This window comes from Dryas octopetala, chromosome 3 (genome assembly GCF_963921425.1).
Source record: "Dryas octopetala chromosome 3, drDryOcto1.1, whole genome shotgun sequence".
Classification (NCBI taxonomy): Eukaryota; Viridiplantae; Streptophyta; class Magnoliopsida; order Rosales; family Rosaceae; genus Dryas; species Dryas octopetala.
Window position 1 is genome coordinate 28,247,838 of NC_141368.1, and position 25,755 is coordinate 28,273,592.

Here is a 25,755-nt window from a genome sequence, read left to right on the forward strand (position 1 = left end):
TGCCCGGCAGTTGCAACTTTACAACATAGTCTCTCGTCTGTCCTTCAAATCTTGGAAGGACTGGTTGTTGAAGTGGAACAAAGTGGGATCCCACCACCTCCCCTCCATTCCATTAGTAGATGTTAGATTAGACAAGTAGGATGCTTTTCCCATTTTTGAAATTTCCTTTTACTTTGTTCTTGTTGGGTTCAATAACTCCCAACGGTTCGAATTAGCATTTGTCAGGTCAAGACAAAAGAAGCCGCACCCGGCACACAGTGTGAACAAGCAACAGCACCACAAAGACAGGGATATCCTTCACTTTTCATTTGGTTTTGGTTTTTCTTGGTCAGTTCAGTTGGTCAACAACCACTTCACTTTCATCTTGTGCCGCAAGGTTTGGAGCCTATAGTTAGATTTTTGAGGGGACAAGACTGTCTTTTACTACTTTTCGATTCTACCGCTTCATGTTTCCAAGGTCGGTTATGGGCCTAATGGCGGCACACACTAACCAAAAAAAAGAGAACAACTTTGTTGAGAAAACAACAAAAGAATTCCTCACTTGAGATAACAGAAGAAGATTATACCTCCCACTTTAGATATCATCTTCGAAGACCCGGACTGCCGTATATGTTTCATCACTTTCTTCTGGGTCTTCTCTCTCTTCAGTTTCCACCCAACATTCAAGAACAACAACAGTTTATACTTTATAGGTATGGGTGGCTCTCTCCTTGATTCCTTTCCATTTGCAAGTTTCTCTCAGATTCATAGACTTCTTTGTTTTCCATGCCAATAACATTCGACGTCGCTTTTTCTGCTTTTTCTTTCAGATTCATAGACTTTTTCGCTTTTTCTTTCTGGATATGCAATTTCTTGTTTCTTCTTCCTTTGCTCTGTTTTTAGTTCTATAGTAGTGTTTCTTTATCTTCTGTAGAGCCCTTCAAGTACCAAATTTAGTGAGTTTTAGGTAATTATTAATTTATATGCTAATTTACGGGGGTATGCCTCTTGTCAACGGTGGATATGTGAATGTATGCATGGATATATTAACTTCTCTTGAAATCTTAATATATTAACTTTGATGATTTCGTTTGATTAGTAATATTCGTGACTGAAATTGAACCGAAGAACATAAAATATGATGTTTACTTATTGGATTGGTGTGACACCAAGCATCGAAAACTTGATATGATTGTCTGTCACAAGGGGGAAGAGTTCCATGTGAGAATGATCATTTTTGGTTTAAATCTTGGACCCTTTTCTGCAACAATGTATTGTTGAATTGGAAATTGCTCTGAGGATTACAGATTTAGAATCAGTTTACACAACACTGCACTTCTACTAAAGTGTCACTATATCATGTTCTCGACATATTTCACATTCTTCACTGGATTTCAATTTTTCAATGTGAAAAATTAGAGAAGCTTTCTAGATGAAACTAATATAATTAAGAAGAATTCTGCTCAATGTGAACATTCGACTTCCTGCAACCAAAAGCCCTCCTTCCTCTTCTTATAGAAGAGGTTTTTTTTTGGGGTCACTCTCATTGTTTCTTGTTATGTTTCCTGTTTTTTTGTACTTAATATGCATGCCTATTTTCAGTTTGGTTATGCTAAAATCAATATTTTAGAGTTTTGTTTGAGCTCATCAGAGTTCTTTTATTTATTTGGAGTTATTTTGCAGAACTTTGAGTATTAAATAAATTATGAATTATAAGGATATAATAACTTCTCCTCATGATTTTATATTTTTGGGTGGCCAATTGGAAAATTTATGAGATCAATATACCAAAAGTTTAATTTCTTTTGCTCGCAAAACAAGGAGCAATTCAATGGATTTGTAGAGAAATATTTAGAACTATGTTCTTTCGTAAAAAGAAAAATAAGAAAAAGCTGGTAATAGTATGGCTTGCTTTACATGGATAAAAGATGAGAACGTAAAATTTCAATACAATAGAATTTTGCTATTCTAACTTGGGGTTACTTCTCTCATAAGCTTAATGCATACTATAATTGCAGGTTTCCTGTAGTTTGTTATGGGTAGTGTCACTGAAGATGATGATTCAGTCGCCAAACCCCTTGGAAGACGTTCTGTCTTTTATTATGGTGTGGGGCATATGCTCAATGACATTACTGCTTCGTGTTGGTTTACATATCTCTTATTGTTCTTGACAGATATTGGACTGTCCCCAAGGTACACATCATGTAGTTGCACGTTCTTTCTACAATCTACCTGGTCTTACATCTGTATGTATATTTTTGTGCACAAACATTGGCATGTTTATTCTTGCTTACATTGAAATGCAATAAAAATGTGTACATACAAAATGTTGAAGCAATTTGGTCGTTACAAATTACGAAAATAAATAAAATATGTTGAGCACACAAAAGACAGCACATATATTTACAGGTTCCCACTTAACTTTAGGTACGTCTATGGGGCATGATCCTATCTATATTTATAAGTTAAATTAAGAACAACAATACAAGCTTAAACCACTCGAGTTCAATATCCCAAACCCAAGCCCTTAAACCCTTGTACTCCCCTCTCAGCTCATCCTCTCAAAACCCAGTAAAGACAAACACTCTCTACCTTGATAGAGAGTTAAATTTCAGATGAATGCAATGGATTCTTTGATTCATATATAGAGGCATTTGGCTTGATGGCGTATGAGTATTACCATGACAATAGAAAGGCTAAGTCAAATAGTTGGAAAACATCTTTCCTTATTCTCAGTTCAGTTGCCTCCTGCAAATTCATGGTTTTCTTCTTTAGTTTCAAAGAAATTTGCACCACCCTAGCTATATTATAAGCCTTTTGTCATCCATTGCATTAAATTGAGCCACCAAGACAACCATCATCCTACACATACATGCATACAGATTATGGTGGATGAGCTTGGATGTCTATGAAGCTTTCAAAAACTAACAAGATATTATATTACAAAGTGTCTATTTGGATGCAGAGCATGAAGAAAGTTTTATTTACACTGTTCCAAAATATTGGTTGCTGTGATAGGAAAGATCTGTTGGTCTAAGTTTGCACTAAGAAAGATAATTTTAATTATGTCTCTGTATTCTATTACCATCTCATAGTTTCAGTGTTCTTTTAATTATTTTCTTTTTTGTTTCTTTATCATTGAGCTTTACAAATCTGTTTTCTTAAGGTGTACTCCATTTTTTTTGTGTCCATAATTGTTATTTCTTTGTAAATTTTTATTTAGGGATGCTGCTACTGTTATGCTTTCTGGTCAAGTGGCTGATGGATTTGCAACCATATTTGCTGGTGAACTGGTATCTTGACACTAAATGATATCATACACGCATGATGATTAGTTATTGTAGAGCAAACAAATCTGATATTCTTATCTTGTCTGTTGCTTCTTCAACTTACATTCTGATACTTGTTCTTATCTACTCGTTCGGCATTAATCAATGAATGAGTTAGTATTGTCGAAAAACATGCTGACTGAGTGTTGGTTAATTTATGATTTCCTAAAATGAAAATGTTGGTGTTGGTTTATGAAAATTCTATGTGGAAATTCTGAAATAACACGTCATACATGTATTCTCACTAGTATCGGTATATAAGAATCTTTGTTTTGCAGGTATACGAATCTAAAGTCATTGAAGGAGTAAATAGTGTTTAACACTGAAACCTGAACTAGCATGTGTAACATTATTTTTGAAATATTGTTCTTTGTATTGTGTTCAACTTCTATTCTTCTGTAATTGTTGGTTGCACTTCACATGGATTTTTTCTTGGCTTGTCATTTTACCTGGCTTAAATTTTGTGCGTTTGCTTCTATGCTTCTATCATGATATTGGAATATGAAATTATAATATCGAATCACTTTTTTTATTTCTTGTTTGGGTCCATATGTATTTCTGGACAAGCTTTGGGTTTTAGATATGGGTACATGCTCCAAGTATCACATACTTTTGTTTTGGGGGGGGGGGGGGAGGGGGGTGGGGGGAGAACAAGCTTGCTAGAAAGAACCCAGTTTGAGTTTGATTGAGAGGTTTGATCATTTATCTTGATGTTCTCATATAGAAAGAAACAAAGCTTTGGGCTGTGTAGGATATATACAGTTACTTAGGTAAGTTAAAATGAAAATGTTCTCATTTATAAATAATCGTACTTTATCACTTCATCACATAACTTAAGTGCCAACAGAAATTTTTGGTATAGATGAAGAGTCAATTTGACATCGGTGGTGGACCTGGTTATTTAAAAGTCACCCTATGGTTTTTCTTAAATTTTGGTAGGAGTGCAGAAATTCAGTATGTGCCTGACATATCTTTGATGAGAAGTAATTGTTTGAATGAAGGTGTATTTATTTAATGTCCTTCAAATATGTTGTCAAATGCCCCCTTCAATATGACATAAATTATCCACACTCCAACTTTCCACTTGAATCAACCCAATAGCTAATTGGAGCTGACTTGAGTTTAGTGGTAGATACAGAGGCATTCGAGAACAATGTTATATAACCACATGAAAATACATTATGCAAATTTATTTAGAAGCAAGTACAGACTTCATTGATAGATCCACCTATTCTATTTTCCAAAAGATTGAAACCATACCAATTCATTAATTAACATTTTACATGTCCGTTTTCTTTTCAGTTTAGGTGATTGCAACCCTCCCCCCCCTTTTTTTTTTTTTTTTTGAAATAACATTCTATTTCTATTTTTAACTTGATAGATAGACAGATTTGGACATTTCAAATGGTGGCATGGTGCAGGCTCTGTTTTGGTTGCTATTTCTTTTTCTTCCGTTTTTGGCGGTTGCATACCTTGTAAAATTTTTGGTACCTCTTCATCGGCATTGCGAACTGTTGGTTACAGCATTTTTGCTGCTATCTTTAACATGGGTTGGGCTGCCACTCAGGTTTCACACATGTAAGTACTTCCTATAAGTTACTTGTTTCCATTATCAATTTAGGTTTTTATTTATTTTTCTCTGTTCATGCATATATCATTTATTTGTAAAAGATTCTGCTGGAGAGGTTTAGAATAGTTCATGATTGCATTATGGGAATGTTTTCTAACATGAAATGTGAGTGGAAAAGGAATGGGAGAGAAGGAATTGGAGTGGGGAGGAGTCATTCCCCTTAAGCCGTTTACTAACCATCTGGAATCATAATGACAATGATGTTGATTCCCACTTCTCTGTTTACTCATGATCATGAATTAGAATCAAAACTAGTTTAATTACTAAAAAGTTTGAGGGTTGTTAAAAAAGTTTTATTTTCTTAATGGGTATTTTGGGGTTACCACTAAAAGAGTTTGAGGGTAATTTTGGTATGAAGTTATGACCCCCAAGTGGAATGGGAATCAATACCAAGTCCCCCTCAAGGAGTGTGATTGCTGAAAGACGAGCGATGTGATTACTGATTTTGGGGTGGGCCCACGTACTTTTTGATTCCCAAATGTAAGTAAACATAGGGTTAGAGTGGAATGGGAGTGGCTCCTATTCTTTCCACTCCCATTCCATGTTAGTAAACGTGCCCTAAGTGAACTGAGGGATTTTGTGAAATGCATTAAGCTTGGAGCATTAAGTGAAAAGGCATGTTATCTTGGCTTTGAAATATCTAAACACTTATGAACAGTAACTGTTATGTTGAAGGTCTATGTTGAATTGCATTACGCTGAATTCAACAAGCAGAGTGGTGCTAGCTAGCTGCCGAAATGCTTTTAATATGGTTAGATTCCCGTTGAATATTTAGTATTAATTTTCAGCTCCATGTCTTGTGTTGTGTATGTGTTGATTGAAATGTTTTGAACCTTTTTAAAGGTTGCCAACCTCAGCCTGTATGCAGTTGCTGTAATAGTCTTTGGTGTCACTAAAGCAAGAACACATGCCAACATTGAAAATCAGGTATGTTTATTGCCCAAGAAGTTCTGTTTTACCCATATTAAGAGCTTCTCTTTAAGCATGCCCATCACATCACTTTCACGAATGAGCAGTACCGCTGGATTGCATATTTGTCAATTTTCATAGGCTGCTGCTTTGTGGGTATATTTCATCTCGGAACCAAAGAGCCAAGGTTTGCTATTTCTTTTTTTTCAGTTCATTATGTTCTTCAAATATCGATTTTAAATATCATTTTTCATAATTTAAGATGCATTTTTTATGAGGGAAGCAAGAAGAATATTTATATTTATTTTAAGTATAGAAATTAAGCTTATTGACTTACTAATATTAGAATGTAGAGGGTTAATATTAGTTTGGATTTATTTATAATAATTTAGGGTGTAATGATTAAGGTTTCTATTATGGTATTTACTATTTAGTTTATTATTATTTTGACATTGATTTTAAATTAAACTGTTTGCACATGATTGAAATTGAGTATGAGAATGGATTTGAGCTTGCCTTGATTCGTTTTTTTTTTTTTCAGATATCCTCCCTATATCCTCTATTTTCTCCTATGTTCTTTCCCCATCTCTGATAATTTATTATTAAAGCCTTTTTTTGCTGCACCAAATGGTATCTCAAGCCAACTTCAATTTGCTAGCAGTAAATATCTCAATCGCCTCAAGACTTTTCAGAATTCAATCTGAACCTTATGGTCGTCATTTTTACAGAAACTCACACATATACCGCTTGGAAGTAGAGCCTACCTCTAATCCACCAGTGCTGATCTTTTGATCATAATCCATTCTATAGGACCCGGCCATCATGTGCATGTGCATGCGACCCATAAACTGCTAATATTCATTCTCGAGCAGCTGATGCACTCTCCAGGGTGGCAAAAATTCATGTGGGGTGTCAAGCTAGTTTTTGTGCTTTCATAGTTTGAAGAGGTGCAGGATAGTTATGACAATGATCTTCATGCTGAAGCTTCTATCTCTAAACTGGTGTTGTCTTCGCATTCTTTGCTGAATTTCTCATATTGTTAACAGTGGGTTGTTAAGATGGAAGGAAGAAGCTTTATATTACTATTCATGGGGATTTCAGAGCTTGAGTATTAGATACCATGCATTCCTCATTAATTAGGGGGCATGCTGGTATCCAAGCCACTTAAAATATAAGAGAGTCGGACAGTATTTTTACTGGCCAAACCTTAAGTCTTCTGTTCAGCAGCTGGTTAGCTCTTTCGACATTTGTCCAAGAAATAAGCTGGAACATTTGAATCGGATTGTTACAACCACTAGCTATTCCCTAAGCAAGCTTGGAGTCATGTTTGTATTGATTTCACTAAGGAGTTGCCAAAATCCGAGTGTAAGAATGTAGTTGATAGACTTACTAAAAATGCTCATTTTTTAGCTCAATGTCATCCATACACTGTTTTTAAAACATGGTTGATAAGCTCCCTGTCATTCCTGTAGCATTGGTTACTGATCGTATAAAAGTTCCGCTAGTACGTTTTTGTAAGATTTATTCAAACAGTTGGGTATTAAATTGCATATGTCCACAGCTTACCATCCTCAACCAGATGGCCAAACAGAAAGGCCTATTGCCTGTTTAGAAGCCTATCTTTGATGCATGACAGGATATAAACCACATGGCTGGTGAAGTGGTCATCATGAGCTGAGCGGTGGTACAATACCAATTTCCAAACAAGCCTATTGTCCTCCTGGTGGCTGTTCTAGGTAATCAACATCAGTGGTCATTGCTGTGGATGATTTTTTGCAGCAAAGAAGTGAAGATTCAGATGCATAAGGAAAACTATCATCAGGCACATCATAGGATAAACAAAATGCTGACTAGAACAGTACTGAAGATCTTTAGAGTGCGAGATTGGGTGTATTTGAGGCTTCAACCTTATCGGAAAAAGACAATGGCCATTTGCGGAAGCCTATTTTTCCTTTTTCTCTTAGTGGTTAAGATTGGTTCCGTTGCTTATAAATTGCAGTTGCCACCTGGTTCTCAAATTCACCCTATTTTTATTGTCTTCCAACTCAAGAAGAATAGTGGCCATTCTATTGTTTCAGTCAGGAACTGCCATTGGTGGGCTTTGAGCCTTTGGTGGGATTGTTTGGTGGTGTCGGTGGCTTTGGTAGAAAACTGGTAGGAGGGAAATGCTCCAGTGGCCAAGAGGGAAAATTCACTGGTCTAATTCTTCACCAGTAGTGCAGCATATGAATTTTTTTGCCTGTCAATTTCCTGACTTCATGGATACTAAGTCGGTGTGCCAAGTAAGCCAGTTAGTAGTTGTGTAGTTGGAGTTAGTTGAAAAAATTGTTATCAGTTCGTTAATAGTTGTAACTTAGCGGGAAAGGGAGAGCAGTCTTGTACAAATGTTGTAAAGGTGTAAGGTTGCAATTTATTCAAGAAATAAGAGAATATACAAAGGCTTCCATTTAGGAAAGTCCATTTCCACTGTTAGATTATCACTAGACCCCAAAAGCTTAAGCTGTTAGGGAATGAGCCAACAATGTATATCAAACTTACTCCCTCCTACATGTGCAGCCCCATCCTACAAGTGGTGAGGGAAAGAAACGTAGACAAGGAAAGATATAGGTGCAGCCCCACCCTGCACATTGCAAACCAACAAAGAAGTCAGAAATGGGGATTGGAGGTTTCAAACCCATGACCTCCTATAAACCAAGGATCTGGTACCATGTTAGACTACAACTAGACCCCAAAAGCTTAAAGACTTAAACTGTTAGGCAATGACCAACAATGCATATGAAGCTTGCATCAATTTCATTACATTGATAGGGTGAGAGATATACACTACCTTTAAGAGCTTATCTCTGAAGTCACTTACCTTAAGAATATTACGGTGTCTCCACGAGTCACTGCCAATCTTGGTTTTCTAGTGTCTCCACGCATTGCTTCCAAGAGATGAGGGTACAATTGGACTCACTGCTAATCTACATAACCTGAGCCTTCCCAGCGCCATTGAAGGTGCCGTCACACCAGTATCCACGCACTGGCATAGTAGCAGCATACTCCAGTGTGTTTCTTCTGATTTTTGCCTCCCATCTGCTTCGATTTCCTTGGAGTCAATTATGGGCTAGGAAAAAGACATAAAGCCAACAAAAAATGTTCACACAAATGTGGGTTCTGACTTTCTGAGTGTTTGGGCATGAGGAGTTAAGCCAACTCTAATTCTCTTGGTTATAGTTCATCATATCTCTTACATAGAAAGAATGAAGTTATAACAAGTTCGTTTCCTTATGGTATGTAGTTACAGTCGGACTATGAAAGTCAGTTGGTTCAGTTTCGGATCAGTCATACCAGGATGTTGTTTAATGCTTTCAGCTATAATTGAGTCATAGGGATTTTGTATTGATGATGTTTGCTGTCTTATGGATATATAGTTTTACAATAATGAATGTTTCAGATATGTCACTGACCCTACCTTACCATCACAATAGAAACTCAACTTGATGAGAAATATTATATTGATTAGATCTCATTGAAATAACAAAATTTTTTGACGACGATTTAATGGATGGAACTAGTTCTGAATTGAGTTCTTTGGTTGGTGAAATCCTTGATGAAAATTTGAAAGACATCAAAGAACAAATTTCTCTTCTATTAAAAAGAAAATTTTTAATAAGGAAATATCTATGGGGCAATGACAACTATTGAAAATGAGAAGATCATTTAAGAATATGTGGAGCAAGAATTCTTATCTCCTATTCAAACCTGTCATGAAGAACAAAAAAGCTTTTGACAGAACCAAGACCATGGTTGCTGGGATTGTAGAAGATAATGAGGTAACCGTGCAAGAGCAAGCAAGTTATCACATTGAAGACAAGGAAGCTGAAGCTACTTTCAACTAGAAGACAATGCCATTGAAGAAGTTAAATGTTTGATGACCCTGTAATGGGAACTTTCTCAACCACTGATTTTATCATTCTTGATCAATTTAGCTATGTGGCTAACAAGAAAGACTTTGTTGCTAATGGCGCTGCTCCCACATTCTAGGAGAGAAGTTTGTCTCAACTTCCAAGTTTGACGATGCTTATGTTTCACATCGAGTCTTGTCTATCGACGAGAGAATAATGAAAGATAATGATCCAAATTAGTTAGTTTAATTTAATTTAATTTATTATAATTATAATTTAGGGGGTTAATTATTAAAATTTGGCTTTATATAATAATTCAGGGTCTAATTATTTTGTTTCCTATTATATTGAGGTATTCTCAAGTATTTTATTATTAATGGATTGCCAATATGTAGTGGCAGTTTCTGACTTTTGGAAATGATTGAAATTGATTAAGAATAGTGGTTTGGGTTCACCCTAACTTTCTTCTTGTTCTAGTTCTGCTCTTTATTTACTCTATTCTCTCCTCTGTTCTTTCCTTTCTTCATCAATTGGTATCAGAAATTCTACAGCATTAGTATTCTCTATGGTGCTAGGCATGTGTGCACTTTTGTTGTATGATCTTGGATTTAATTGTTATAAAATATTATAACTTTCAAACTGCTGATTGTTAATCTGAACAGTCAACTTTGTTTCATACGCAGATTAAAAGTAGGCATACAAGGAAATAGTTATTCAAGGATTTCATGGACTTACTGGTTCAAGAGAGTTCTATATTATCAGGTGGCTGTTGTTTATGTTCTTACTAGACTAGTGGTCAATGTTTCACAGGTCAGCACACTTTTTATTCTCCCTCTGTGTGATGATTGTTTTCTTCATGAAAAGAACAATTTCAATTTCACTTTATTTAGTAAGAAGTAGATAGCTGATATTCTTGAGCATCCCAGTAGAGAACTCCTTATGATAGGTAGTTTCCTAGGAAACCACCTTGCAATATTATTTCCCTAGAATAGAAGTACTTGCCAAATTTTGGTGTTAAATGTTTGCAGTTCTTACATCTAGGTGGCTTTGTTTCCCGCAGGCTTATCTTGCATTCTATGTTATAGATGATCTGCGGATGGCACAATCAGCTAAAGCAGTGGTACACACAAAGTTATGAATATTATATTTCTTATTATTTTAGAAATTATTTATTTTTCAAGGAATGTAAGACTGATTTTTTTTGTCTTATTGATGGTAATAGGTTCCAGCAATCATCTACATAAGCAGCTTCCTCGTATCTGTAGTACTGCAGGTCCCCTTGCAAATTCTGTTTTGTTAGAATCATTATATGATTCATATGTACTTTGTTGTGTTGATATCTAACCATTAAACATTCATATTATAGGAGATTCCATGGACTGGACGACTCTTGAAGGCCTACTATTCTGCTGGAGCCATTGTTTGGATTTTTTGTGGTGCAGCGATCCTGTTTTTACCTAGAAGCATGAGTTCTTTCATGTACATTATATCCATTTTTATTGGCATAGCAAACGCTTTAATGGTGGTATGATATGAAATTTGGTGCTATTATATTCCCTTTATGAAATTTTGAAGTCATTGTCATTGCATTTATTCCCTTAATGGTGGTATGATGTGAAATTTGGTGCTATTATATTCCAGTTATTTTCAAGTTATTGCATTTTACAAGGAAGATAATGAATTTATTGTCATGATTGTTGAATAGAATAATTCAAAATTAAGTCATTTGATTCTTTGGGATTAGGGTTTGAATTGGTCCAACCAAAGAAATATGAACTATGTTAACACTAATATTCCAAACAAATGTAAAAGTACATGTAGGCACACACTGCCCTTACAAAGGTGGAGATATATCATATCTCTTCCAGCTGATTGTTGTTTATCATATTTTTTTGACAATGTAGAAGATGATAGATGTTTCAGTCATGTAGGTTTAATTTGTACTGTGGATTTGACAATTTCAGATAACTCAAACCTGAAGAACAATGTACATTGTTTTGAAGTAATCTTTAAGGATTAAAATTTTTCAGTTTACTCTTGGCTGTTTCTGATTCTGAAGCTTAAGATTAGATTCCTTTGGTCAAGAAAGCAAGAGTTTTCATTGTTAGTGTTTAGTAATTATTTTGAAACACACTGCCATTTCTAATCCATTTTAATTTAGTACTTTCTGATAAATTTGGATTAAATCATGCAACAGGTGACTGGAATAAGCATGCAAAGTGTTTTAATTGATAGAGATCTCAATGGTTGTGCATTTGTATGTGGATCGTTAAGCTTCTTGGACAAAATCTCATGTGGGCTTGCCTTATTTGTTCTTCAGTCATATCAAAGTAAGTTTTTTGTGATAATTTCGTAGATCGTTTGCTATATGAAATATATGCCTGAGCTCATCTGCTTTTATAGAGCTATTATGTATATATTTGTGCCAAGGGATATTTATTTTTTGTTTTACGTTGTAATTTTCTTCTGTTGAATTGGATTTATGAAATTGTTTCTGTGCTGGGATCCAATCATTTTTAGATGTGTGTACTCTATCGAAATTCTCATGCAAAGAGAATACACACACATACATAGCTTCACACTACTAAATTGTGCTTCCAAAAGTCCTCCCTCACTCACTTCCCACTTCCTCTGAAAAATCATGACTTCTGTTATGCCAATAGTTGGTTCCCAATTTGTAATCGTTTACATATATGCAGCTACTTCAATTATACAAGGAAACCATTCAAATCATGTCAGCATCTCAGTTACACGATTTGGTTTGGGTCTTGTTCCGGCATTTTGTGCACTCGTCTCTGTGGCAGTTACATCCACCATGAAACTCCAACCTGCTAGATGTAAAACTTTAATGGAGCCTCTATTGATGTAGTGCCCATGCATGAGAAACCTGATTTGAGGCGAAGTTTGGTGGTATGTTTGGGCATTTGTTATTTTAAGCTCATGCTGATATAAAGCTTGGTAGACTATTGATTGCGGCAACAAAGCCATTAATTCTTTACTATTTTTTTTTTCTGCTTTTAATTCTTTAATTGAAGACATTGTTGCCATGACTGTAGGAAGTTGTGTGTATAATTGTTATGCTGTATTCCATCAACTCAAGGAAGTTTTAGTTTGGAGATGGCATTGGCCTATTACTAGTAGTCAGACAATTTTTCTGTTTAGGAACCTGTAAATACTATAAATAGAGATATTTTTTAGATATTTAGAATTCTTCCGTTTGTTTGTGTCAATCATTGGATGTCTAATTGTATGCAAGTGGTTTTCACCATATTAAAGTGTACTGGCACCATCGATCTGAATCTTCTTGAAAAAACAGCAGGGCTTGCGACTCTTTTGTTGTCCAACTAGATGAACGAGTTTTCTTTCGATCTAATATTTAACCTAGATGTAATAAATAACAAAGAAAAATTAGTAAACTATAGAAAATCTATTTTAGGTCACTAAGAGATGATGACAGAACGCAACCCTCAAAGACAAAACGAGAAAAAAAAAAAGGTGTCGTTATTCGGACCTAACTTTCTTATTTATGTTTCCAACACTTTAATAAAAATGTAATTTTCAATTCTATCCTAATGTAAATTGACCTTCAAGAACATAAAAATTTTATTAAATTAAATTAACTTGAACTTATACCCAACATCAATTCTCTACTCACATTGTCATTCAACTCTATCAAAAACTCTATCAAAACTTTAAACATACTATAATACTCTCCATATTGATGCAAACAAGTTTAATATTGACGAATGGATGATTATATTGTGGTTTGGGAGTCTAGCTTTGAATAAAGTATTTTCATATTCTTTTGAGTTTTAATAGACCAAGTGTTTGTTTTCAAAAAAATGAAATCGCAACATGTTCGGCACACTAGAGCCGAACATGTTATGAGTCATTCGACAATAAACACCGAACATAGTGTTGTACGTTCGGCTATAGATTACCGAACACTTCTAAAAAATTTAGAAAAAAGGTGTTCAGTGGTTGCCAATCGAGTATCCTTCTACCCGTTCGGTTGTGCGCCGCCGAACATCCTTCTACCTGTTCGGTTGCTTTGTTGCCGAACATCTTTATACTTGTTCGGTTAACCAATGCCGAACAAAATCCGAAATTTTTTTTTTTCCAAAACTCTTCCCTTTGTGTTCAAATTCAACATTAAACAACTAGGATTCAAACTATTAATGCAGTCCAAAAATAAATTTTTTGATGTAGAGGGCAATGGGTGGTGGTGTTGGGTGGTGAGTGGTGAGGTATTGGCATTGGGTGTTGGGTGGTGGTGATGGTGTTGGTGTTGGGTATAAACAACATGAATAGGTTAAGTTTGTTTGTTGGGTTTTAGTAAGGATATTTTTGAAAAAAATGTTGGGTGTACTAATAAGTTTTTAAATTTTTTAAATTTTTTAAATTAAGGCTTATTCGCGCCAATGCCCCCTGAAAGTAACTTCTACTTTCAATTTGCCCCCTGAAACTTTATTTCTCCCACTTTGCCCCCCGAATTTTACAAAAAACCATATTCCATCAAGTCCGTTTATTCGTCCGTCAAAAATCCTACGTGGCGCTTACGTGGAAGGGGTAATTAGGTCTTTTACTCGACGCAAACCTGAATCACCCTGACATGTTGCCAACTCGGCTCCACATCAGCATTTAGTGGGACCCCCAACTGTAATTGAACCCATTTCCCTCCTAATTTAGCCACTTTTCCCTCCAGTTCCTTAATCTAAGCCCTAAAAATCTGCTCTTTCTTTTATCCTGTACACTTCTCTTCATCTTTCTCAAAACCTCTACACCGCCATGAGCAACTTGAGCCACCAAAGCAGTAGGCAGCGTGCTGTGGGTGCTAGGGGAGAACAGATTCGCTGCTATTGTGACAGGGCCGCTCGATTTTCAACTTCTTGGACTGACCGCCACCCAGGAAGAAGGTTTCATTGTTGTCCACTATCTTCGGTGGTAGGTATTTGAGCTTTAAAATTTCTAATTTTTGTGTATACAAAATGGAAAATGGGTTTGATTTATTGTTGGTGTTGGTGCAGAGGTCCAAAGGCTGTGGGTTCTTTGAGTGGTTTGATCCTCAAATCTGCGACCGTGCGAAGACTATCATACCTGGGCTATTGAAAAAAATTGGAGGGTTGGAAACTCAAATTTCAAGGGGGAAAGCAAGGGAGAAATGTCTGTGGTTTGGGTTGATTTTGTCGTGGGGTTTTTTCATTGTGTGTATTTGTTTTGGTCTGGTGTGGCAGATGGGGTAGAGTGTGTATGTGGAACTGGTTTTTGAATTTGCAACGTTTGTTGGGTAGTTTTAGGGGTTTAATGTACTATGTAGTTTTTGTCCTGGCTTCATCTTGAACCTTGTAAATTTTGTCAAAGAAAACCCCTATATTTGAACCTTGTAATGTAATGCTGCATTTCTTGGCAGTGGTTCAACCTTGTAATGTTCTATTTGGCAATGAAGTTGAAATTTAGTATATGTATTTCCTTACCTCATTTTTTTGTAAATGTGATTGTATGAGCATAATTGAACACTATTTTTAAACATGGGTTTAGATATGTATCTGCCACAAATTAGATTGAATACAAACTGACTTTTCATCAAGCTCAAAATACACAAAATAAATGAGCTCACAAACTGTGTTTCCAAAATACTCTCTCACCCTAAACATATCTAATTGTCTTTCCAAAACCTTAATTGTTCACAAACTGTCTTTCCAAAATATTTTCCAAATGTCATAATGCAAAAGTCAGTCATGGATAAAAAATGCCAAAGTCAGAAGGGCTTCTTCTTCATGTACAACTTCTTGCACTTCTTCTTATGAGCTTCTGAATCCACCCTTTTTGCAGGAGACTTGTATCTCTTGTGACCACTTTCTTGCTGTGATGTAGATGGTTGCTTGGATTGGGACTGTGGAGGTTGGGCAGTGCTTGAAAGAGGTTGTGAAGGTTGGGCTTGAGATTGAGATTGTGATTGGGCTTGTGATGACCTTGCAGCCTGCCTTGTGGTCCTCTGTTGTGTAGGTCTTGTCTGACCTTCACCCCTCTTAACCTGCATAAGTAACCATCACAAGCAAAATACCACAGTTGTTATTGTCAAGTAAGCATGGGATTAACTAGTATAGATAATATTCGTAACTCACTGTCAATTTTGAAGATCTAGTCTGATTTTGTGTGGCTTGCCCTTTCTGTTGGGATGCGTCCTATGATGTGCTCTACAACAAAATACCAATATCACTGTCTAAATAGGCTAACCAGTTACGCAATTATTCTTTAACATAGTCAAGATAGGTTACCTGACTGCTGCCTCTAGTCTTCATCTTAGGACAGGACCTGATGTTGTGGCCTTCATCCCCACATCTGCTACATCTTATCTTTATATTAAACCTTCTCAGCTTATGAGCTTGACTTGGAGGTCTTGGGGGCTCATTTGGAGCTCTGATCCTAGCCTTCTTAGGCCTTCCTGGTTGCTTGTGAAACCTTGGTGGCATCAATGGGGTCTCCCCAGTCTTCACCCACAAGTCATGGCTTGTCATAGGCTCAATCATTGGCTTGTAGGTTCTCTCATAAGTCTCTTTCTTATAACAGTCAGTGACAAAGTCTTCAGGCTCACTATGAAAGTTACTAATGGCAGCACATGCATGTACACATGGCAGGCCACTAAGATCCCATACCCTGCAACTGCATGTTTTTTTGTCCAAGTCCACTCTGTGTGACTTCTGGTTGTGGTCCATCACTTGGTATTTTTTCTCCCCTACCAATTTAGGAATGCACCAGAATGCCTCTTTCTTGTAATCCTCAATGATTTTATGGATTCTTGGTCCTACAGAATGCCTCCACCTATCAACTTGTGCTCTCCTACCTGCTGTCAACAACATCAGATATAGCCTAATTCTCTCTAACATAGTCAGAATAGGCTTGTCTCTTGCCTCTAGTATAGCCTTGTTAAAGGCTCCGCAGTTGTTATTGTGGAGCTTGTCACACTTGATATTTGTGCTGAAATGGGACTTAGCCCAATGTTTTGCAAGTTTCTCGCAGAGCCACTTGAATGCTGCATCATCCATATCAAGCATCTTTTTCATCTCAGCATCAAACCATTGCAGTGTGGTTGCCCTTGCTATATTCTCCATCTGATGCTTCAAGGCTAACCCCTTGTGTTGAGTATTAAAGTTAGCATAGAGATGTTTCAGACAGTGTCTATGCTCTGCATGTGGGAACAACTCACCAACTGCATCTATCAACCCCTTCTGCTTATCTGTCATAAAGATATATGCATGAGAGTGCTCAATACACAAGTCCACTGCTAACAACTCTAAAAACCATCTCCAAGTGGAATAATTTTCAACCTCGACCACGGCATAAGCAATGGGGAACATGCCATTATTGGCATCAACCCCAACAGCAGACAAGATCTGACCAGGGTGTGGACCCTTGATATGACAACCATCAAGAACTATGAATGGTCTACATCCATCAAGGAACCCTTGCTTAAGTGCTCCTAGACATATGTAAATCCTTTCAAATCTTGGACTCTCACCTTCTAGCTCTGATTTAATAACAACTGTGGTCCCCACATTTTGCTTCCTCAACTCTGCAGCATAATCCCACAAGTTTGCATATTGTTCAGTATAGGTGCCCTCTAGAATTTTTGCTGCTTTCTCTTTAGCTCTATATACCTGTGAATCACTAACGTTAACCTTACATTCAACCCTCACTTGCTCTTTGAAGCCTTGCAAATTCCAATTGGGATTGCAGCTAAGTTGATAAGCATACTTAGTTGCCAACCAATTGCAATTAACAGCCCTATTTTTTGTAGACTTGCTGCATTTGTGCTCAACTTTTAAAGTTTTCACAATCAGATCAACACTCCCATTAATAGCTGATGCAAACACCACAAAGGGACATTTCTTATGGACACATATGGCTCTCACAGCATCTGGGTCATTCTTGTAAAATTTTAACTCTCTCTCATTCTGAATAGAATATTGTCTTACTGCAGCCCTAAATATATCTGCAGTAGCATATCTTTGCCCCAAACAGAACTGCACATTCTTCATATCAACTTCAGGTCTAAAGACTACACATTTAGATATATCAAACTTTGGGAGTTTGCCCCTGGATCTGCTGTCAACATCATCACATTCAGAAGAAGACCCTTCATAGTTGCCAATCCCATCAGAATGAGTACTATCTGAAACTTGCTCATCCTCTTCCAAATCAGGTCTGTCAGGTGCAGTGTGATCCACATAACTCTCATACAGTGTCTCATCCTCTTTCAAAATATTCAGCTCTGAGCCACTATCCATATAATCACTATCATACCAATCTGAATCACTTGCATCATCCTCATCCACCCCAGGCTCACCAGTATCCTCATCTACCCCAGGCTCACCAGTATCCTCATCCACCACAGGCTCACCAGTATCCTCATCCACCCCAGGCTCACCAATATCCTCATCCTCACCAGGCCCATCAGTATCTTCATCCTCACCAGGCCCATCAGTATCTTCATCCTCACCAGGCCCATCACCATGATTATCTTCTATATCTGCACCTTCAACATCCACATTGGCAAGTACATCTGTCAATAACTCATCTAGTGTCACACTTTGTATCCTTTCATTTCCTGTCAAATAAAGGCTAATCTCCCTACGGTTACCAGATGGTATTGCCTCAATTAAATCCAATATCATTTTGTCAGTTTTAATCTCAACCATGGAATTCTCAGCCCTAATGTAGAAACCAACATCGGTATGGCCTAACAGTTTGGCCATGCCATTTAGCTCCAACAATGACACAAAATCCACACAACAGTGGTCAAACCAACTTACACTGCCACCAACATAGCTCAGGTTGCCATCAATACACACTAGTTTACCCCCATGAAAGACTTTAAATGTTACCTCTTCTGGACCAACTACAAATAACACAAAAAGACAAAACCTCATTACTGTAAGTAACTACCTTCATAAATCCACACAAATAAATTTCACAAACCAAGTACCACTTCATTCAACAACACACTCCAAGTTAACACATTTTTGAATTCTAACAAATATGACAAATTATGATATAATAGGTCGATGTTGTTTTCAAAATATTAAACTGCAAAAGACATATTAAAGTGAAATTTGTCCAATTAAAAACATGTTTTTTGGGTTATTAATCAATTTCAAAATTAATTACAACCTAACAGTCAATGACAAAAGGAAAACAGTATAGCCCTAAAAGACAAGAGCACATGTGACCACCGACAAAAAAAGACTAAAGGAACCCTAACACAGCCTCAATAATGGAGATGAGCAATAAAAAAACCCAAAAGTTTGGGACCATTATCATCGATACAAACAAAGTGTAACCCTAAAGTAAAACCATATATGCCCACTTACTTTCCATCGGTCCAGCAGATCCGTATTCCCTGAGCACCGTCATGTTCCACCCAAGAATACTGTGAAACACCCTTTTCCTTCCAGTAGAATCGAAGCTTCTACAGAGATTTACCTTTCCTTTTCGATCTGCACAAACCCCTTTCTTCCTTTTCGATCTGCACAAACCCCTTTCTTCCCCTTTCTTCCTTTTCGCTCTGCACAAACCCCTTTCTTCCCCTTTCTTCCTTTTCGCTCTGCACAAACCCTTTTGCTTTTGATTTGCACAAACCCTTTCGATTTCTGTATTTTCTTGCTTTTGATTTGCACAAACCCTTTCGATTTCTGTATTTTCTTTATTTTCTCTGTTTACAACTTAACCCCAATTAGGAGGGAAATGGGTTCAATTACAGTTGGGGGTCCCACTAAATGCTGATGTGGAGCCGAGTTGGCAACATGTCAGGGTGATTCAGGTTTGCGTCGAGTAAAAGACCTAATTACCCCTTCCACGTAAGCGCCACGTAGGATTTTTGACGGACGAATAAACGGACTTGACGGAATATGGTTTTTTGTAAAATTCGGGAGGCAAAGTGGGAGAAATAAAGTTTCAGGGGGCAAATTGAAAGTCGAAGTTACTTTCAGGGGGCATTGGCGCGAATAAGCCTTAAATTAAAGGTGGGTGTAAAAAGTGTGTTGGGGCTACATATCAAAAAGTTAGGTCTGAATAGCAGCACTCAAAAAAAATCTTGGTCCGTTTTTAAGTCGCCAATGTTAATTGTTTCTTATTATATAGCAATGTTATCACTCATTTATACATATCATTGTCAGTCTCTAGCACATGTTATTGTCACTCACTAACACATGATATCGTTCTTTAGTGACTCTTAAAAAAATTTACAACATGATACTTATGCAAATGCTTTTTTATTATATCTACTGTGAAAAATAAATATACCAACACAGAGTTATTAGTGGAAGTATAAATTATTTTATTTTTTTGTTGTTTTGTCACTGTAAAGTCTGTAAGGAAGTTTCTGAACATGTACTAATATATCCTTACTACACCAAATCAAATGCTATTTTACTTGTCAACTTCTAAATAATTTATGGGTGCATCTCCGTAAACCATGACAGTAATGTTAATCATAACACCTCAGGTTCATCGTAATGTTAAGGCATGCTGTCTTTATTAGGCACTTTCTTAAATGAAAAAAAGGCAGATTTTTTATATTTTGGGTTTTTATACTTGTTCAAAGCATCCCAAATTTATGGCCCAAAAAATGTATCCCAAACTTTCAAGAAATAAGAAGTCATTAATGAGAAAAATCCTAATATATTTTTATATAATCGTCAATAGTAATTATTTACAGCGAGCATCAAATGAACCCTCTAAATTTACGCCGTTTAAAAGTCAATCTTGGTGTAGTGTGGTTTACCAATGACCCAACTGGTGGTCTGCAGTGCTAGTTTGGAAGGATGAACAAGATTAATTGCCCACAAATAAAAATGACTATCAAAATTATTACACGTGACCATCATATATGACCTGTCTTTCGTAATGTGGGATAAATCCACATGCATGATATGTGAGGAATTTACATGTGAGGGTCACAACAAAAATTCATAGACAAAAACAAACTGGTTTGGGGAAATTATATATGGTTAGTTTGTTATGTAAATATTGTTACGTGAATAGGACCAACGAACTCCCCCATTAAATGTAAAATTGTACAACTAAGAAGGACGATGATGAATGATGGCAACAAGAAAATGAAGGAAGTGACAACCTAGCTATGATAGCAAGATAACCCCTACACCCTACATTACAACAAATTAAAGCCCTCTTTTTCTTATAAAGATTTTATTCGATCTCTTGGGTGATTTTACTTTTTTTTTTGTTCTTCTTCTTCTTTAGGCAACAAGGCCGCAACAAGGCTGTAGAAGTATAAATAATGGCTATGAATATGGGAGGTAAAGATTGGCAAGGGAATCACTGGACTATAAATAATACAAATATGGAGTATATTTTTGTATGTTATGAGAAACCAGTAGCAATGAGAGGTGGGATATGGCGTCCAGAAAACCCATTGATGTCATCTGTTCCAACCCTCATTATCCAATTGGTCAGTGTCATGTTCATTAATCACGTCCTCATGCTCGCCTTCAAACCCTTGCATCAACCACGCATTGTCGCTGATATTCTTGTGAGTACGTGCTAAGTTATGTCTTTTCTTCTCGTAGTATTAGTATGCATGCAAAGTTGCAAACTCAAACTGAAAAATAGCTTATGAAATATTAATTAATTTGTAGGGTGGCGTGCTACTGGGTCCATCTGGCTTTGGACAATTCGCTTTTTCTAAAAGTTACATATCTCCTTTCAACAGCGCGTTGACGTTAGATACTGTGGCAAACTTGGGCCTGGTTTACTTCGTGTTCTTGTTGGGGTTAGAGTTTGATTTCAAACCAGTAATACGCGCAGGCAAGAAGGCTCTGAGCATTGCTATTGTTGGGGTTGCCTTTTGCATGCCCCTTGGGTGGGCCTTGCATTACTATCTATTCGTCAAAGACTTTGCGGTAAAATCCAAAAACAAACCTACAAAGAACGGCCCTATCTTCTGGGGCATTGCACTCGCCACCACCAACTTCAAGGATCTCGCCCGAATCCTTGCAGACCTCAAGCTCCTCCACTCTCAAATTGGACGAATTTCCTTGTCTGCAGCCATTATCTCAGACTTATTCTCTGGCTTTTTTCTTTTGGTGGCAACCGCCGTAGTAAATAGGAACCACATCTATGCGGTGGGCTCTACTTTGACCTTTATTGGAATTTGTGTTTTTCTAGTTCGCCCAATTCTCTCTTGGGCAATTCGCTCCACAACGAAAGAGGACAAGTACAATGAGCTCCATACATGCTTTGTTCTCGTTTTGATTCTGGTTTTTGGCTTCATAAGTGATGCCTGTGGTTCTCACTCCGTTGTGGGACCTTTTGTATTAGGAGCCATTATGCCTAAGGGAGACCTCAAAAACATGCTTGTAGAGAGGATTGAAAACTTTGTGTCTGGGATTATGATGCCCCTCTTCTTCTTAGTTATTGGGCTAAGAACCAATTGTCGTCACATATTTGGAGATGCCTCTGGAATGCATGAAACTAGCATATATCGTATTGTGGGGGTTATCATCGTCACTTTCGCAGCTAAGATTCTCAGCACTTTCGTCGTCGCCGTAATCCACAAAATGTCATTTCGGGATAGTATGGCTCTTGGAGTACTCATGAACACCAAAGGTTTATTGGCACTAATTACACTCGACCTCGCCAAGGACCTAAAGGTACTATATATGCATGCATATTTAAGTTATACATTTTAAATATTTTTATTTAATTTAGATCCAAAATTAAAATTTTTTTACATAAACAGATTGTGATTACCAAGCGTTCTGTAATATTTTTTATATGTAATTTAGTTTTTTGAACCCCACCTCAGGTATTCTAAAGCCTTAATTGCAACACCATGTATAAAATCTTAGGTATTTCTCTCATGAACAATTGGTTTTAGTTACTTTAACTCTAACTTAGAATCAATACTAATCTAGAGGACCATATATTGCTTTTTACAATATTATTTTCCAGGCATGGTCTACTTGTTACATAACTTATTATGCCAAAATATATATATATATCCCACTTTTCCAAGAGGAGTGTTCTAAAGCTAACTGGTTAGCAAGTTAATACGAAGCTAACTGGTTAGCATGTTAATACGAAGTTAACCATGCTTTTGGGCTCACCACATAACTAATCTCATAATCTGAACCGTCAATTGTTTAGGCTATATTTCAAAGATCATCATTGCAAAAAATCAACTAAATTAGAAATCATTTAGTTATCTAATTGTCATTAAATAAATAGATGATCACTGTTTTCGATAAAAACATATAAATAGTTGTTATTATAATCAAATGGTTAAATGACTTCTGATTTTGGAGATTCTTTACAGAGATGATCTTTGAAGTAGGGCCTAAAAAATGAAATGTTCGGATTTTGAGATTATATTATGCAGTGGGCCCAACAAAATGGTTAGTTTTATATTAACTTACTAATCATTTAGCTTTAGAAGCAAGCTCCTTCTATTGAGGTATACTTCAACTTATTTATGTTGAGGTATGACCTTGTTAGGGCCCACACGAGTCGTTTTGTGTCGATCTAAACCATTCATTTTTTACATCTTCATTGATAGATCGTCCTTGCAAAAAATTAGCCAAATCGGAAATCATTTACTTATCTAACTTTGATAAAACAAATGGACGGTTTCATCGAAAATATTTGGTTCGTCTATTTATTTGATCAAAGTTAGATAGACAAATGATTTCCGATTTGACTAATTTTTTGCAAGGATGATCTATCAATGAAGATATAAAAAATAAACGGTTCGGATCGGCACAAAACGACTTGTGTGGGCCCTAATAGGGTATACCTCAACATAAATAAGTTGAGATATTCCTCAATAGAAGTCGTATATATATATATATATATATTAAAACTAGTGTGATAACCTATCTTTGAAATCATTGGTATGTTGTATATGTCCAGGTCTTGAACAACCAAACATTTTCAATAATGGTGGTCTCGATTTGGGTGATGACAATTGCGGTTGGGCCATTTCTAGCCCTCACTTACAAGTCCACCAAGCGTTCCATGCAATGTAAACATAAGAGCATACGAAGTATAGGACATGATAGAGAGCTTCGAATCCTTGCATGCACCCACACCTCAAGCAATGTTTCAGGCATCATCAATCTCCTTGAGGCTTCCAATCCAACAAGACAATTCCCAATATGTGTCTTTTCCGTCCACCTCGTTGAACTAACTGGCCCTTCTTCAGCCATGCTCATCGTGCACGACGCTTGCAAGACTAGGGTAGACCATGCCAATGAAAGACAGTCAAACTTGACCTCCAATGCATTTGAAAACTATGCAAAGCAAAGAGAAAGTGTCTCTGTCCAAGAACTCACTGTTGTGTCTGCCTACAGCACCATGCACGAGGACATCTGTAACTTGGCTGAGGAGAAGAATGTGGACCTTATAATAGTCCCATTTCATAAGCAATCTACCATTGATGGAGCGATGGAGGATTCTAACCCTGATGTTAAGGGCGTCAACAACAACGTGATTGAAAACGCAATGTGCTCTGTGGGTGTCTTTGTGGATCGTGGACTTGGTGTATCCAAAATCACTGAGTCCAACAAAAACTCTATGGGTCGCCTCCACTTCGCCGTGCTCTTCACTGGAGGGGCAGATGACCGCGAGGCATTAGCGTATGCATGGAGGATGGCTGGGCATCCCAAGATTAACTTAACAGTTGTACGATTTATCCTATGTAAAGAGGTAGCAGGAGTAAACCCAGATAATGAGGTGAACGAAAGAATTGTGGAAGAAGAGAAAAACACTACAGAGAGGCAGAAACAACTCGACGTCTCGTACATGGATAAGTTTAGGCTCGGGTCAATGAACAATCCTTCCATAAAATTATTAGAGGAGTTGGTGAGTAACTGGGAAGATACTCTCAAGATAATAAGCTCTATGGAAGGTGAATATGATCTCTACATAGTGGGAAGAAGGCAGGGAAACTTATCTGCACAGACTGCACCAGTCACCAAAACAATATTGGATTCCAAGGACTCTGATGATCTAGGACCACTGGGGGAGGAATTGGTGTCTTCGGTATTTACAGCTAATACATCCATTCTTATAGTGCAGCATGGTGGCTCTGTGGATGAACTAGATGCATAAGGGGAAATAGGATATACGGGGAATGGTGTGGGCATTTGACTTGGCAACTTCCGTTGGAAAAAGAAAAAGAATTGGACTTTATTTTTTATTTTTATGTGAGTGATCGAAGTGCTGGACTTTATTAATTTATACATTTATAAGAAACTTATTTATCCCTTGTAGATTCAACATCTAGCCATTGTTAGGAATTATGGATCAAATACAATTGTACTGCAACAACTTACAGTTAAAGTATGATTGAAAACCTCAAAGCTTTATTTGTAATATTGCAGGATTACGTACATATATATGTTTACAAGAGTTCCAATTAGGACTTGTAGAAGTAATTATTATGGATCATATATTTACAAAGATAAATAATCAGATAATACATATGATAAACCCTACATTAATTAAACCAAGTTAGACACAAACACCTTATGCATGTGATTAAAGTACTTATGCTTATCACGCCCCTGCAAGCTGACAGGGCGATTATGAACCGGAAGCTTGTTGATAAGATAACGAAAATGAGGTGTGGATAACCCTTAAGTAAAGATATCTGCAAGCTAATCATGAGAGGAAATTAACATAACCCACATCAATCTCTTTTCAAATGGCCTTCTCTATGTTGTAATGGTAATCAAATTCCATGTGGCGGGTATGAATTAACGTGGAAGACAGGATTGGACGCTAGAGCTAGGGCACTGATGTTATCACACCAAAGCTTAGGTAAAGCAAGAGATATGGGTAGGTGACAAGGCACAAAACCAAGATAGAGCAATGTCTACAAGAAAAACCTTAAGGTGTGTTTGGATGGAGAAAAAAAACTTAGAATTTAAACAAAATTCAGCATTTAAGAAATTACATGCTCTAATTTTCTTGTTTGGGTCCATAAATATAGAATTTCGTA

The 25,755-nt window shown here is 36.8% G+C and overlaps 1 protein-coding gene and 1 pseudogene across 2 annotated transcripts; both read left to right on the top strand.

Annotated features, from left to right (window-relative positions):
• The first annotated feature begins 366 nt into the window (after window positions 1-366).
• On the top strand, window positions 367-12,964 carry LOC147292258 (uncharacterized). The gene is made up of 13 exons (XM_086235517.1): window positions 367-692; window positions 1,998-2,172; window positions 3,203-3,272; window positions 4,690-4,886; window positions 5,614-5,689; window positions 5,782-5,865; window positions 5,955-6,034; window positions 10,418-10,544; window positions 10,795-10,854; window positions 10,957-11,007; window positions 11,101-11,259; window positions 11,932-12,064; window positions 12,434-12,964. The coding sequence occupies exons 2-13, from the start codon at window positions 2,015-2,017 to the stop codon at window positions 12,601-12,603; spliced, it is 1,365 nt and encodes a 454-aa protein (XP_086091643.1). The 5' UTR covers window positions 367-692; window positions 1,998-2,014; the 3' UTR covers window positions 12,604-12,964.
• An 8,171-nt stretch (window positions 12,965-21,135) lies between these two features.
• Window positions 21,136-24,876, top strand: LOC147292259 (cation/H(+) antiporter 15 pseudogene; annotated as a pseudogene). Its single transcript, XR_015121121.1, has 3 exons — window positions 21,136-21,285; window positions 21,392-22,405; window positions 23,664-24,876. The product of XR_015121121.1 is annotated as a cation/H(+) antiporter 15 pseudogene (transcript).
• Window positions 24,877-25,755: the final 879 nt, after the last annotated feature.

Bases quoted from the DNA above. Each gene is read 5' to 3' on its own strand.
- LOC147292258 (XM_086235517.1), top strand. From the start codon at position 2,015: ATGGGTAGTGTCACTGAAGATGATGATTCAGTCGCCAAACCCCTTGGA. The intron at 2,173-3,202 runs GTACACATCATG...ATTTTTATTTAG, and splicing joins GATATTGGACTGTCCCCAAG to GGATGCTGCTACTGTTATGC. The intron at 5,866-5,954 runs GTATGTTTATTG...ACGAATGAGCAG, and splicing joins ATGCCAACATTGAAAATCAG to TACCGCTGGATTGCATATTT.